This window comes from Stegodyphus dumicola, chromosome X1 (assembly GCF_044657685.1).
Source record: "Stegodyphus dumicola isolate Sdum_Otavi_A_Nest chromosome X1, ASM4465768v1".
NCBI classification, from domain to species: Eukaryota; Metazoa; Arthropoda; class Arachnida; order Araneae; family Eresidae; genus Stegodyphus; species Stegodyphus dumicola.
Genome location: NC_140780.1, coordinates 97026245 through 97041849, shown reverse-complemented (window position 1 = coordinate 97041849; position 15605 = coordinate 97026245). Strand labels below are relative to the sequence as shown.

Genomic DNA, 15605 nt, shown 5'->3' with positions numbered 1-15605 from the left:
GCCCTCATCTAAGCTTCGCACCCTAAATGCTGGACGAAGGTAGCTCAATCCATCAAGCTGATAGCATAACCTCCATGAGCTTATGAATCCAAGTTGTTGACAAGGCATTTACAAGCTGGTGTTGCTTCTGTAATGGTATGGGGCATAATTACAGGTGCATGAATTAGGTGCTTTGGTGAAATTGAAGTGTTCAGCAGCTTAATAATGATGGGGTGTCGCAGGATAATATACTGTGTCGTCAGATGGTTTGAGGAGCATCCTGGGTAGTCCTAGCAGATAATTTAGCCACCAAAATCAGTGGTCTGCATGCCACCTGAACTAATAGTATAAATTTTTAATTTCTATTAAAAATGTATGTAAACAAGAATCATAATAATAGTATTTCATTGAAGAAAAAATTCAAATTTTTTTATCTGCAATTTAAAGTTGTGTACCTGCAAGAAATCTTCTGCTGGTTACACTTTCTAATTCAAATTTATTGGCAGTTAAATATTAAATTTTCTGAGTGACATTTATTGTAAATTGTTTTAATATGTTGAGAAAATAAATAATGACAACCTGTTGTGTTTCTTTTACAAAAGCTGCAAAAAATAACAAATTATGAAAGCTTTCAAAATTTAAGAATAAGTATTGACAACCTATTCTCTTTCTTTTATTTATTCATCAACACATATAGAAAAAATATGTATGTTGGTGTATAACTAATTATAATTTCTTCATTTTTAACTACATTTAGCATTTGATAACATTTTAATTCTGATAAAGTTTGTAGCTTGGAGAAAAATTGCTAGAAACTATCTTTACCACTGCTTGTAGATGCTGTTTGGTCAATCGAGTTCTTTTCTGAGACTTGTTAACTGGGAAAAAACTTTTCACATATAAATCTACTCCCAAACGAAGCAAAGACCTTTTCTTATTTGTAATTGAAAATACTTATTTTTTGACTAATAGAAGTAATAGACATTCAAATCTGTATGTTCAGATTTTTAATGAAATTTATATCATACCGTAAGTTAATTACCTCTCCGTTTGTAAATTTTCTGATTCTTTATTCACATTCAATTTTATTGAAAATGAAAATAATGTGAAATTGAAATCTAAATATTTAACTCGTTTTTCAAATTTTTCTTGTAATAATGCTTTTGCCCCCCTTATTTTTGAGATTTTTCATTAAAGTAATGGCACTACTTAAGATGTAGGAAATGCACAATTTTTTTGGGTTGGAATTGTGTTGCTCATAATTGCAGTTTAACTTCGAAAGATTTTAATAACAGCATACATGTCCGTGATAAGTTCATATTTATTGCAACTCTTTATTGAGAATATTTAAATGGACAATTACATCAATAATAAATGCTAATTCTGATATCCATGTATCATTATGTAGCTCATCGATAGTTTTATATATGTATTTAGTGTCATGAAAATTTTTATTTCATATTAAATGATTTCCTGGACTAGATGTAACAAACTAGAGACTAGATGTAACCTCACCTAGATGTAACAAATAATTTCTCCATACTTATTGTCTTCAAACAATGCAATAAATTATTTATGATTCAGAGCTCATCCATGGTTAAAGTTTACTGTTTCTATAATATTATGCATCTGCAAACTTTTTCACATAGAACTTCTTGACGAATAATGCAGTGTATTGTGTCAACAGAAAAGTTCAACTGAATGAAATAGTCTTTAAGGAATTTGCCATCAGGAAATAGCTTTGATCATTTTGCAATGGCATGCACAAGAACAAAACTTCAGCTTTACTAAATTTATTTTCTTAGTTGAAAAACAATACTGTCATTTCTATCTAGATTTCAGAAACTTAACTTTTCCTCCCTCAGTTTGCTTTCTGTTGTCTAAAATTGTTAATTATGTATTTGTTTCATAATGGTCATGTAAACTGTGTTATAAATAAAAGGTAAAATTTTATTGCTTAGAACATCATAAAAATACATTTTTTTATTATTTTAAAGAAGTCCATTTTATCCCTTTTTGTTTTGTAGATGTGGCTTTGAGTTTAATCTCTTAGTTAAAATCAATCTTATAATTTTATTTATATTTTTAATTCAATAAAATTATTTTTTTGTATGTAAGCAAAACTCAGAATTTGCAGTACATTTTGATATGATGTAAATCTAAGAAACACGAAGATCTCCAGACATGACCACCATCAAGCATATTTGTATTGTAATTGAGAAAGTCATCTGTATCAACACCTAGAACAACAGCATATGGATGGATAGCTATCAGGACAGCATGATTGGCTATTTCTTGTGAGAACTTTTGCTGATTAGTTGAGTCTATACTGCATCGAGTTGCTGTATTAAGGAACTCTTACATGATATTAAGAAAGGTATAACATGAGTTGTGGCATATAAGTATATACAGAAGTTTAGTAAAGGTAGCTATGCCAGTTTATCTCTGTCGCACAGCTCTGCATCCATCTAACTAGCTAGTGACTGACTAAAGGAAAGTATGTATCAAAAGTTCCAATTTAATAGAAACAGAAACACAAGAATGCTGAAGCTCTACCATTTTTCAGCTGGCAAACTGAATTTACTGATTGTTCTGACAAGGGGAGTTCTTCCAACTTACTCCAGTCACACAATACATATCACCTGGCATACATACAGTGACAGAGACAAAGCCCAATCTACTCATTCAGTTTCTGTTTCCTTCCAAAACATTTTACTATTGCATAACTGAAATGTGTGCATGAGCTGCATATATTGCTTTGGGGGCTGAATTTGGGCTGTGGGCCACCAGTTTGAGATTACTGATCTAGATCTCCAGATATGAACATCATTGAGCATATCTGTAATTTAATTGACAAAGCCATTTGTATCAACACCTACAACAGCAACCACAACAGCACAGTATTGGATAACTATCAAGAGAGCATGACTGAGCATTTCTTTTGAGGACTTGTATCACTAGCTGAGTGTATATACGACATTGAGTTGCTGTGTTTGATGGAGCTAAAGGAGGCCTTTCATGATATTAGAGAGGAACGCGGTGAGCTTTGGCATGTCAGTACAGAAAGAAGCTTAGGAAAAAGAAATGCAGGTTTTATTTCTTTAAATATTGGTTCTAGACATGTATTTCCAGTTACAAAGTTTCTCAAAGTATAGTAGAACATTTTCTAAGAAAAGCTTGTGAAATGAGTGTTCTCTGAGTGTAAAATATGAATTTTCATATAAATCTGTAAAACAGAAACTCCTGTTGGAAAAAAAAATCATAAATTTAATACCAAAAATTCCGTAATCTCTCTTTATGCAAAACTTGTAGAGATACTAGACAAGACATTCACTGACTTTCATTGCATATATTTGACCAATGCTGCCATTTGATAAAATGCAAGTAGTTTTATAGAAAGTAAAGGTTGCTTGTTTTGATGATCACCAACTGTGTAATAGGTAAAACAAGGGTGCTTATGAAGTCTGTAGCTAGCCATAGTAAAATATTAACCCTATTATTAATGTCCATGAATAAGCCTAGCTTGTATTTAAAGTATTCATTATAAAGCTTACAAATGAGCTGAGGTCGGCAAAACAATTTATACCATAGGAGACACAAGTAAGTTCTCCTCACAGAACAGATTTTTTCACTAATATGTGCAACCAAGCTTACCTTTTTCTGGAAATAATATGCTGCTCATCCAGTTTGTAGAAATTTAGTAGAGTTTAATGAATATTGGTAATTTTACAAGTACTTCATCTTTTACTGCATACATAGGATTATTGCTTTGTATCTGAGTTTTCTCATTCATATTTTGGCAGTAATTTACATTCTGAGAGAGTAACATAAAAGTAAAAAAATTGTAAACTTTTTTAACTAATGCGTGAAATTCAGAAAAAGTGAATTTAGCAAAGGGTTATGAGAAGCTTTCAGAGGGTTAAAAATTTTGATAGGTCTGTAAGTTCAGGAAAAGAAATGACTGTAATAGTGGTTTATAATGTTTAAAAACTGTTTTATGTCTTTTATTTCCAAGTCCAGTTTTACATACACTGCTAGCATGAAAGGGCAAGTATTCTATTAAGAAATATAATGTTTTTTTTTTTTTTTTTTTTTTTTTTCCCCCAACAATTTAATCCGCAGCTTTATTATGTTAGCAAAAAGTGTGAGATCCATTTGTAAAAGCAACTGTCAGGGTTCGTAGCAGTCTTCTGATTTCAGAAATGTTCCTCTTTTTATTTGAAAATAAAATATAAAGGCTCTTATAGTCTTTATATTTGAAAATAAAATATAAAGGCCCTTACAGGTGCTTACTTTTTCTTTAAAGCCCTTATTTTTTTGTTTTTAGTGCTTATTTTTTGCTTTTAGTGCTTTTTTTTAATGAACGTGCTATTTTTTCCCGTACCGAAGCCGAAACTAAATAAACAACTTTTCTTCCTAATATGGAATGTCAGATGGTAAATCATACTCCCGGAAATAGCTTTTCCCCCTTTCTCTGCATTAACATTACCTTTGGTGTGCACGAAGAGTACAGACAGGTGCCCGTCGTTCTATTGGTCAAAGAATTGTGAAAGCAGTAGAAAATTCCCGTACATTCGGCATTCTTTTCCTCCCACCCAAATACTACACACGTTTGAATTTCTATCAAGATCTTAAAAATTTGCATTCTCGTTCTGCTTGGTCAGTTCATATTCATGTTAATTATGATCGTTATGCTTATATTATGAGCATATGTATGAATGTTTATAATAACATAGTTGCAGTAACTGCGTAAGTATAGTAAACTTCCAAAAATGGTTGTGTTTTAACACAGATTAACTTTCTAAGGAATAATATTCGGAATGGCTTAAATAAAGGGAAAGTAATCGAATAGTAAAAATAATTTCATTTTTTTGGCAAATATATTATACAGTACGAAGGTTGGGAGGTCTCCCCTTTTTCCGCAAAATATTGAAACTGTTACAGTTCGCTGCAAAACATGCAACGGATTTTTTTTTTTTTTGGGTCACTTTCCAATCTGAATTGAATAGGACTAAAAGTTCTGCGGTTGACCAACCCAAGCAAAGAATGATTCTATTCCGGAAATTTAACGCCGTCTGTTGAAAATTAGAATGAAAAACACCCCAGTTATTTAGTTCTTTATTCTCCCAATACCGGCAGTTGTTGATTCCAATTGCGTAATATCACATAGGGAAGAATTACGGCGCACATATTGTGCAATAATGTTTGCGATATTTTGCAGAGATAATTAATTTTGATGTTCAGTCCGAGATTTGTTTTATGAACACTTCAACGAGTTTTACTGTGCTTGCTAAGTAGAATATTTTTTAGTTCCATTGGTTTATTTTTATATGATGTACATATTGAAATGTCAAAAGCATTTATTTAGCTGAAAAATCGAAAGAGTGGCTACAGTCTACCCCCCTCCACTCCTTCAAGTTACACTCGACTGTCCTAATATTCGCCAATTTCCAAGCATGCGGGTTAGTTAAGCTTTTACTGTTAAAGGTGACTGCATGAAGCAAATTTCTGTCTTCTGATTTCAGAAATGTTCCTCTTTTGTACTTAAATTACTTTGCTTGCAATATCTGTTAAGCGAAATCTAATATACAATAAAAATTTAGAAAATATTCAGAATTTAGATTTAAATATCAATATGAGTGGAAAAATAAATTGTATTTATTATTAGGTTCCAAGCATATACAATAAATATGCCTTATTATTATTTATTTTCTCTATTTTGAACTGAAATTTCATCATTAAATCTTGTAATATAGTTTAGTTCTTCATAGTTTTTTTCCATCTCATTGTAAACTAGTTCTGTAAATTGAACTATTATTTAACATTAAAAACAAAAAAAAAAGTAATTATTTGCCATGGTTGAGGTAATGCTTATTCTCTCTTAATAAGTACTTCATTTCTCATATTTTAAATTACAAGTCTAATTTTTAAGGTTATGCAGTTGTGTATGATGTAATTAGACAGGTGCTTATTTTTTTTCTTAAAATGCGCTTGAAAAGTGCTTATAGGTGCTTATTATTTTAACTAAAATGTGTCTATGAACCCTGACAATTCGTATCGTTTCTACTGTGTGTAATAGAAGAAAGATAACTGAGATTTCCACAGCCTCTTCAGAGGCACATGAAAAGTTTTTTTTTAAATTTACTTCAGATGTGAAATAATCTTCATAAAATTTCTCACTTTATTCAGGGAAATTTTACATGTACTTGTTTATGATCCATGTTTAAAATAAAGCCTGGATAGCAGATAATTTTGACGAAAAAGCATGAACATATTTGTAACAGTTTTTTTTTTCTTTATTAAACAGTTAATTTGAATAATTCATGTGTAGGTTTTTTTTTTTTTTTTAATTCTGAATTTGTGTTGTTTCTGAAAGTTTTAGAATCTAGAATCCAACATTGAATAGTTGAGGCAACCCAAAGACCAAAATGTTACTGTCCGAATTTGTTTTCTTTCATCAGAACTGACTGCATTACTTTTACTGATAAGATTATTTTTGTGCACATAATATTATGTAATGGAAAATTCAACATTTAGGAAACACCAGTTTCTTCTGAATTATAATTTTGTAAATGCAACTGCTTTAGATCAAATGCAGTCTCCAAAAGACAGTTTAACCCTTTCCGGCATGCAACCTTTTAAAGTCAGAGTTTTGATTTAAAAAAACTTAGGCAGTCTAATTAGGCCTAGAGGAGTACACAAGTAAAATTTTGTGAAGATAGCACTTATCGTTTATTTCTGTGGGTGTGCCCGAAGAGGACAGACTGATTGAATAGAGCTTCGAAACGAGCATTGCTGTCAATGAATTGACTGATGAGATGCAGATAAACAAAGAATACAGACTCAGTTGTCCTGGATTATTGGTGAGCCCGGTCTGGGCACACCTAGGGATCACTGTTTGATTTTAGGCAAGATTTCAAGGTAAAAATTTAAAACTAATATAGAATAAGGAGATTATCATACAGCCAAAAAAAATAACAGAAATTTCTTTTCAAACGATTCCTTTTATACCCTAAAAAAATCTGGAAGTTTTATTTGAAAAATGAGGGCCTTAAAAAACTAAATGTGGCTAAAATGTATGGACTGGTTTGTGTTGAGTTGCCATCTACTATAAATAAAAAAGGTTCAGAGTAACCTATAAATAATTTTTTATTCAATTTTTCTGTGCGTACAGAAGGAAATTTTTAGGTGTGCCCCAAAGGGTTAATTGCATATTTGTACTAGATATTGTAATACTGTCAAATACCAAAAAAGTATGATATGAAACTAACCTTTCATCTAAATTAAAACATCAACAATAGTTTGGCCATTTTTTACGGTCCTCAAAACCGAATACAGTCAAATACCGAAAATCCGCCGACCTGAAATCCACCAACTCCTGAAATCCGCGTTGCCTCTCAAAATATTCAGTTTGTAGGTTCCGGAAACCGCAACATTGAGTATGAAATATCGAAGAAAAAATACTTATCGAATAATGACGTCATAATTACCGATTAATAATGAGTCGCAACGAAAATACCAAATTATTGACATCATGATAAAAGTTTTTTCCACCTCTAATCTGCATCGAGGTAAAAAAGCAGACGATTCACTCAACTCTTCTTTCAAGTTCACGATTCTCATTGTTTTATTTTCTGAGCTTTGTTATTTCACGAGATTATTTGGTGCTGCCTTCTTTTTTTATCCAGATGTTTTGTTGGATAAATTAAGAATATTTTAAATTTCAGCCCTTTTTAATACAGTGACAGATAAGAAACACACTCATGATTTTATTGCTTTCAACGTCGAAAAACGTAAACACGTTACATTGATGGTAATGCAAAAAGTGCAAATTCTGCAAAACATGGAAGCAAATGCTATTCCTCGGTTTATAGCAGAATCATATGGAATTGCCACGCGATTGTGTATGATATACAGAAAAATAAAGAAAAGCTGTTGAAATTTTACAGCAACAGTGATTCTAACTCTGGAATCCGAAGCCGGTAATCTTTGCATGAGGCGAAATCGGCAAACCTCGATGCTGTGTACATATAATAATACAATGAATAATATAATCAATTTATATATGTAATAATAATTTAATGCATATAATAAGTTATTGCAATAATGTATATAATAATTTAATTAAATGTATCTAATATGCCTTATTCATTTTGCACTTTTAGTCTGAATATTATGATTTATCTTTTCTCCTCTGAAATCCGCAAAATCCTAAAATCCGCACAACCTCTGGTCCCAAGCTTTGCGGATTTCTGGACTTCTACTGTAGTGTATTTTTAAGCATTGTGTAATTGAAATCTCATTATTTAATTTCTGTTACATGAATGAAATATTCTGTTGGATCAGCTTACCATTTAACTATATCTTGAAACTCTTCCACTTTTCTAAAATGTAATTTACATTCCCAGATTTTTTAAATTTTTAGGGAAAAAATTTCAGAATTTATGGATAACTTGTAAAAAGTAGTATTTATTTACAATTAAATAAGTTTTAATGTTTTTATTTCTTTAAAAAGTATTAATTTTTTGTCTTTATACTACATAAGCATACCTATAGAAAGGCATAAAGCAGAAATGAGAAGAGCTGCTAATGATGAACATCTGAACACAATAGCAGAAAGGTGAGACTTGAGCATTTGATGACTGTCTTGTATAACAAAACATGTAATTTCCCACATACTGAAATATTTCTAATGTAACCTATATCCCCATGTACTTGCAATATTTTTTTATTATGTAATAAAATGGCCTTGAAAATGCAAAGGAAAAGTTTTTTGATCTCAGAAAGTCCCTATCTTCCAATGTTAACACTGAATATGGAAATGCTAATTGTTTTGAATGTCATGATTTGAATGCCTTTGAACTATTAGACAGTTGAGTTCATTGCATGACATTAAATTAGAATGGTTTATGATAGGCATGTAGACTCACCAGACACATTGTTAATAATTCTTAAAAAAACTGAGTTACAAGTGCAGCATTTTATTTTTCAAAGATTTTCTCCAACCATAGATTAATGCGAAGATTTGTTTATTCTTTTTCACTGTACTGCTTTTTTGAAACCTGAATGCTTGAGTAAATAGAAGGCAAATGATTTAGTGATAGCTTCGGGTTTAGTTAATTTGGTTATTTGAATATGGTAAAGCCATGAGAGCTGTATGGCCAAGATGAGGGGTGCTTTCATGGAGAACTTTCTCTGGAAAGCTGGCTAGTACAGATTCAGGAGGTTTTGAATGAAACATATATTCTTGGTTTTCTTCATTACTGTGAATTAGGTTGTTAGACATCTCATAGGGGCAAAGCTCATGTATTCCTCAGTCCTTATTCTAGCTTGTTTAACAACAAAACAAAGAGATCAAAATGACTGAATTTCACTTTTAGTAGAAATGAGTGTATGTTAATATTTAATAGTTCATTAACCCTCTGAGCGTTACGGGTTTAACCCTGAAATTTCAAAGTTCCTCAAAATGTCACGAATAAGTGATATTTCCTTGATTTTAATTAAAAAATGACTCTTTCATTTTGTACCTTGATTCCTTTTCTTTCAATATACATCCAAACTGAAATCAGATACATTAAAATCTAGCAGAAATTTTCATGTATAATGAATGTGGAAGGCAACCTTCTGTACGGAATTTTCCGGTCGTAACGCTGAGAGGGTTAAAAGATTTCAAAGGAGGCAGCCACCTCAATCCATGGCTAGCTGTGGAACAGATAATACGAGTATATATTGGAGGTTTGCTGATTTGGATGCTCCATTCACTAGTAGATTAGTCTCAATAGTGTCTGAGTAATTAAAGCTGTAGTAGTATGATTGCATTTGAATGGACTGATGCATAAGGTTTCAGTGGATATCCTTATGTTTTTGCTAGAAATGTAGACCAGTTTGTCTTAGAAAAACATCCATGAAGGAATCACTCCTTAGGTGAATAAATATGTAAAGTATAACAAATGCCAATCAAAGTCCAAAATTTGGACTTCCAACTACTAAAATATGCAAACCGCCTATATATATATATATATATATTTGGCAGTGTAGGAACAGAGAATATGAAATTCAAAGCATGATTGGTATGAATTGAGATTTCTTTTCCTGGGAAATATTATCTGCATCAGTGTTTAGCATATTATTTTACCTTTAAACACCTGCCGGGTAGGGAACCACAATTTTATTTTTGTTCCTTGAGTTGCTGATCAGAGCAATATTTTTTGTGTTATCCAGTTCTGCGCACAATAACTGAAGCCTGAAGACCTGTGTTTGGATGCTGTCATAGTTGGAAGAAAGGAATCTTGGCTACCATTGTTAACTGTGCTATTCCTTAGCTTTCTGATTACATGTAGGCTTACCATTTCCTTCAGTTCTTTTAATGTTAATCTTATCAAAATTGAAGTTTTACAAAACAATAGCATCTCCACTTTACGCTTCTTGGAATTGTAGTCATCATTCAACCAATGGATGTCAGAATTTTGCATGCACTCAAATGCAGATTTCAAGTAGCCTCTCCAGCATTGATGCAGCTGTAAAACCATCTAATAATTCTTGAAACATTTTAATATAAAATATGTTGTATGGACCATTGAAGGGTCATAGAGGACATTTTTGCTGATATTTTTAAAAATGCTTTGCTAATTTCAGATTGATGATAGTTGCATATTTGAAGTTTTGAGACATTACAAGTTAAAAGAGAAATTTTCCGATTTGAGAAATTTGAAGAAATACTAAATGCAGATAACTCAAATCTTCCTGTGGGATCGAAATGACCTAGTTATCACTTAATGCTAAAAGACTTTCCAGTGAGGGAATATGGCAAAATAAAAAGATATGATGTTTATGGGAAAAACTGCAAAATTATGCAATTAATATAATATGTGAAGAAATATAGTTATGTAAATGTGAAATGAAGATGATGTAAGTGATGCTTTTATTGCAATGACAGTGTGCCAATCATCAATCAATCAATGAAATCTGTAGTATGGTTTAAATCCAGAAAATACTGCCACCATTAGTAAAGAATGTCACAGAGTTTGTTGATAATGAAAGGAAGCCAATTGTCTGTTTAGTGGAAACTCTCAACACTGCAATTATGTAATCTGAACTGTAGAATTTTGTAACTGAACAAGAAACTGTATCTCTATAAAATTAAAGGATTAGCCAAAAAAGGTATCAACTTAAATGAAATATTTTAACATTAAGCTTTCTTTTCTTTTTAAAAAAAATTTGGTTCCCTTAAGGCCATATAAATGAGTCATTACTTCACAAAACAACCATTTCATAATTTTAATTTTATGATATCCGTATATCATCTTACTAGATTTAAACTTATGATTTAAAATCTAGAACAACTTAAGGTTTGATGAATCTGGATTCTTCTGATGATTTTCAGTCTTAGTACTTTATGCATTTTATTATAGGCTGTTTTCTAGAAAGGTGTAAAATATGCTTCTCTAGTCAAATAGCCCTCTTTTCTTTGACAGCTTTGATCAGCCAACAAACTAATCTGCATAAAAGCTATTTGTTGAAGGCTGATGTTATGCTCCATTAAAAGAGAAGAATTATCTGTTGTTTACAGTTTAGCATTATTTTCATGAATTTTTCCTACATCTCGGTGTATAACTTCATAACTAAGCAAATAAAAGCAGTTGGCATTTTTGAGGTAGCAATAAGAATTCTCTGCTGGAATCATGCTTGTCATTTATCTGTTTTTTGTTCTTTGCTACACTGCTATTAAATCTAAAGATCACGAGAAATCATGAGGTACGTATCAAATCAAAATAATGGAGTTGGTGTCATCTATTAAGGGTACTAACCTTATTTACTATTTTAGTCTGTGAACGGTCTCTTGTGTGTTTTGAGGTACACAGTACATATATCTAGTTGTCTTTCATAAAGCCCTTTACATAGAAAGTCGTCATCTTTTAGTAGGTGGAGATATTCCCTTTCAGCTTGCTTTTAATGGTGCACTACTAAAAATTGAAAGCATTACTTTGGATTTTAAATGTGTAATTACTGTGCAAAATTCACATATGTAGTATAAAATGCTGTATTGATTTCAGATGTACCCCCCAAAAATGCATTAATATTCTGTTGAAGCAATTATAAAAGATATTTGACAATCTGACATGTGCTTAGAGTTGCAGTCATCTGAAATTTGTTAGAGTTATTCAGTAATGGAATAGAAGAAATAATTTAAATGATAGAAGTATATTCCAAGGTTGAAGGAAAGCTGGAGGTCAGTTGAAGATAAACAGATACGACAGTACAGCATAATGTGCACTGTAGTATCATACACATATTTTGGAATAATTATCAGAGGAATCAGATGGTTTCCAGAAGACATGGGTCTGGATTTATGCCAGTTGCATGTAACTTGTAATTGCTCAACACTTCGATCACAGACAGCACTTTCATTAGGTTCTGTCTTTCCATATACAGTAAAATATTTCAATAAATTTTGTCTTGTAGGGCTCCTAAGGATGGATTATATACACAGATATCAGTTGTTTCTATCCTTCTGTAAAATTCTTGATATAAGTTCAGCTCAAACCTGTACACGTCGTTAAGTAGAGTCTAAATCAACATCAGTACCTTTTTACTGTGATATAATAATTTCAAGAAACATTCTTGAGAGTTTCTGGAATGTGACTGTTATTAGAGAGGATAGCTGGCTAGTGTGGGAAAATATAGCAACAAGTGGCAGCAATGATTTCATCTTTTCTTCTGTGGATTAGGAATTGCTCATATACTGAGAAGTTCTATTCTTGTATATTCATCCATTTATTGATGCAAATAGATAAGTTCTGTATTAAGTGATGCCTGTACAGAATGCACAAAGTTTAGAGATGCCTACAGAATGAAATAATTCTTCATGAGCAATGGCCATCTTGATCCCCTAGACTTAAACCAGTGAGAGTACTTACTTCGAAGAAATTCTGCAGATTTTGTTTTTTTGCCTGTATACTCTTTCAAACTTTGACCTGTCTATCATACTGCTGCATAACTTGTCGAAAAATATGACTGCATTTGTGAGCTTTTTCACATTTCAGCTCATGGGCCTAGTGCATGCTGATAGACAAATATTCTTACATTTTAGTGATCATGCTGGTTTGGTATAAAAATGATCAAAAGAAATATTTTTCTTTTAATTATTTTATAGTGTCTTGCACTGATTGTTTACCCAGATGTATTCTGTAAATTTCTATGAAATATATGAATTAATTTTTGTTTTATTCACAATTTACTTGTTGCTTATACTTTGAGCAGTAGTATAGTTAGCTACGAGTTATAGTACTGATCTTTTCATTCCGCTTCATATTGAGAAAGTCAAGAAATAGACTTGTGGAAGATGTAGAAATGCTGGAGAATTTTGGTGATTTTCTTGATGACCTTTTGCTTTTGAACTGATTCCACATGTAAAGTAGACAGCACTGTAACTAACCATAATCATCATTTTGTCCCTGTTTATGGTGAGGCCATTTCTATCTCTCCAGCACCTTTCTGTTGTAATGAATCATGTAAACAGTTCTTTTATAACTCATAATTAATAGCTTTGACACAAGCATTTGTTGCGAAAAGAATATATAGAGAATGGACATTTTCAAATATGGAACATTATCAATGTGTCTGGTTTTTCCTGAAGTATGAATTTTTTCAAAAATTTGAGATAACTTTAAGTGTCCATGACCTTTGATGCGTTGTTAGTTCTGTCTTTAATCTCCAGTGACATTTCTCATAGGGGCATACTTCGGGGGGGGGGGGAATATGAACATCACTATTGAGCATCACCTTTTTAAAATGAGTATCTGCATGGAAAACCAAAATTATTTGAATCTGTGGGTGGTCATCTTAAAAAGGTTTCGCTTTTCATTTTGTTTCTGGTCCTGTTCCCCGAATGCTGTCAGTAGAAAAGTAAGAATAAAATAATAATAAAAAAACTTTTCCATGACATTTAGAAGGCAGCATATTATTTATTTGAATGTATGAAAAATATAACAAAAATCTAAATGTTAAAGGAACTAATAATGAATTGTAGTTTTGAATGGTAAAATATAACCTTTCTGTAAAGTTGCTAAAATGGATATGATGGGAAATGAATATGTTGCTTGCATGAAAATGGAAAATTTCAAGAAGGTTCTGGCTAAATGATATAAAATGAAGCCACTGGTGTCATCTGTTTGCCAAGTAAACAAAAAGCAGCTAAAAAAATAAAATCTAGGAGAGCTGATAGAAAAGAGAGAATAGATTTGGTTTCCAATCAAAATATTTGTGTAGATGTAAAATATGTCTAAGAAATTTTCATCAGCTGAAGAAGTTCTGTGAATAATTTTGGCTGTAGGGAAATGGAGAATGTGAATTTTTGACCAACATTAATAAACAATGGGAGATCTATGTTTTTTCCCTCTAGTTTCAAGCCGCATGCTATTTCGTGCAAAATTTCAAGACTTGTGTTTCAAATGTATATTAAGCCACGTTAACAAGGAATACTACAGATACTCTTTGGGGTTCATATCTGGAATGGGATCTTTAAGTATTGAACTGCAGACTCTTAAAAGGAGAAAACAATGTGACTATTAAACTTAGTAAAATGTGTGTAATTTTTAACTAATTAGTGAAGAAAACAATAGAACCACTGAATTCTTATAATTGTTCAAAATCAAAGAAAGTTTTTTCTTAATGTCAAGATGAAATTTTTGTTATTACACTGCTGGCCATTAAAATTGCAACACTATAAAGGAAAGCAAATACAAAAAAGATATTTATTGTGCATAAGCAGTATAGCATGAAGACAAAGTGATCAAATTTGTAAGCAGTCTGGAGGTTTACAAAGGTGTGAAATTAGCAGCAACAGCTGCCCTTACCCGGTTAGGCACAGAGCCGAACTGTGCTTCGATGACAGAAACGGGCAACTCGTTGTATCAAGGAAGGTCAGAACATGATGTGCAACATGTTGTCTTGCATTATCTTGTTGGAAGATGGTGTTTGGCAGGCCTCGAAGATAGGGCACAACCACTGGATGTAAGATGTCAGAAATGTACCGATCTGCATTCAAATTACTATTGATCTGAACTAGAGATGTGCATGTTGTGTACCCAATTGCTGCGCAAGCCATCACACCAGCTGCAAGGCCCCTATGGCAATATCGAATGCAAGCAGGCGATGTGCAGTCTCCTCAGAGCCTCCAGATACATATGGCCTTTAGAATACTGCATGCAGAACCGGGACTTGTCTGAATAGATGGCATTGTGTCACCCCTGTATCCAGCTTTATCACTCAGCACACCAGATTCACTGTCTCTCTCTATGCTGCATTGTCAAGGGAAGACAAAGTAGTGGTCGCCGTACTGATAGTCCACACTGCTGCAAATGTCGACACACCTAGTGATGGGCAACTTTGGTACTTTCTTATACCCGGTACAAGAGTAACGGGTACAGACAAGTACCCTGTATAAAATACCCGTTACTCAAGTAACCGTTACTTTGAAAAGTACCGAAAACTGATTTCAAGTACCAAGTACCCAAGTAACGATTTGGAGTAACGAAATACCGGAGTAACAGTTTGCTGTACCAGAGTACCCTAGTAACGATTTGGAGTACCGAAATGCGCAGCTAACGACTTTGCGCACTGAAGGA

The 15605-nt window shown here is 32.4% G+C and overlaps 1 protein-coding gene across 5 annotated transcripts in view; it reads left to right on the top strand.

Annotated features, from left to right (window-relative positions):
- Positions 1-15605, top strand: part of LOC118195866 (uncharacterized) — a 219932-nt gene that overhangs the window by 70597 nt on the left and 133730 nt on the right. For 4 of the 5 annotated variants that reach the window (XM_085808111.1, XM_085808112.1, XM_085808114.1 and 1 more), the window contains one exon: positions 8525-8599. The exons of the other annotated variant lie outside the window; for it this stretch is intronic. In XM_085808111.1, coding sequence (XP_085664237.1) covers positions 8525-8599 — 75 coding nt within the window. The remainder of the gene's footprint in view (positions 1-8524; positions 8600-15605) is intronic. 5 annotated transcript variants of the gene reach the window in all.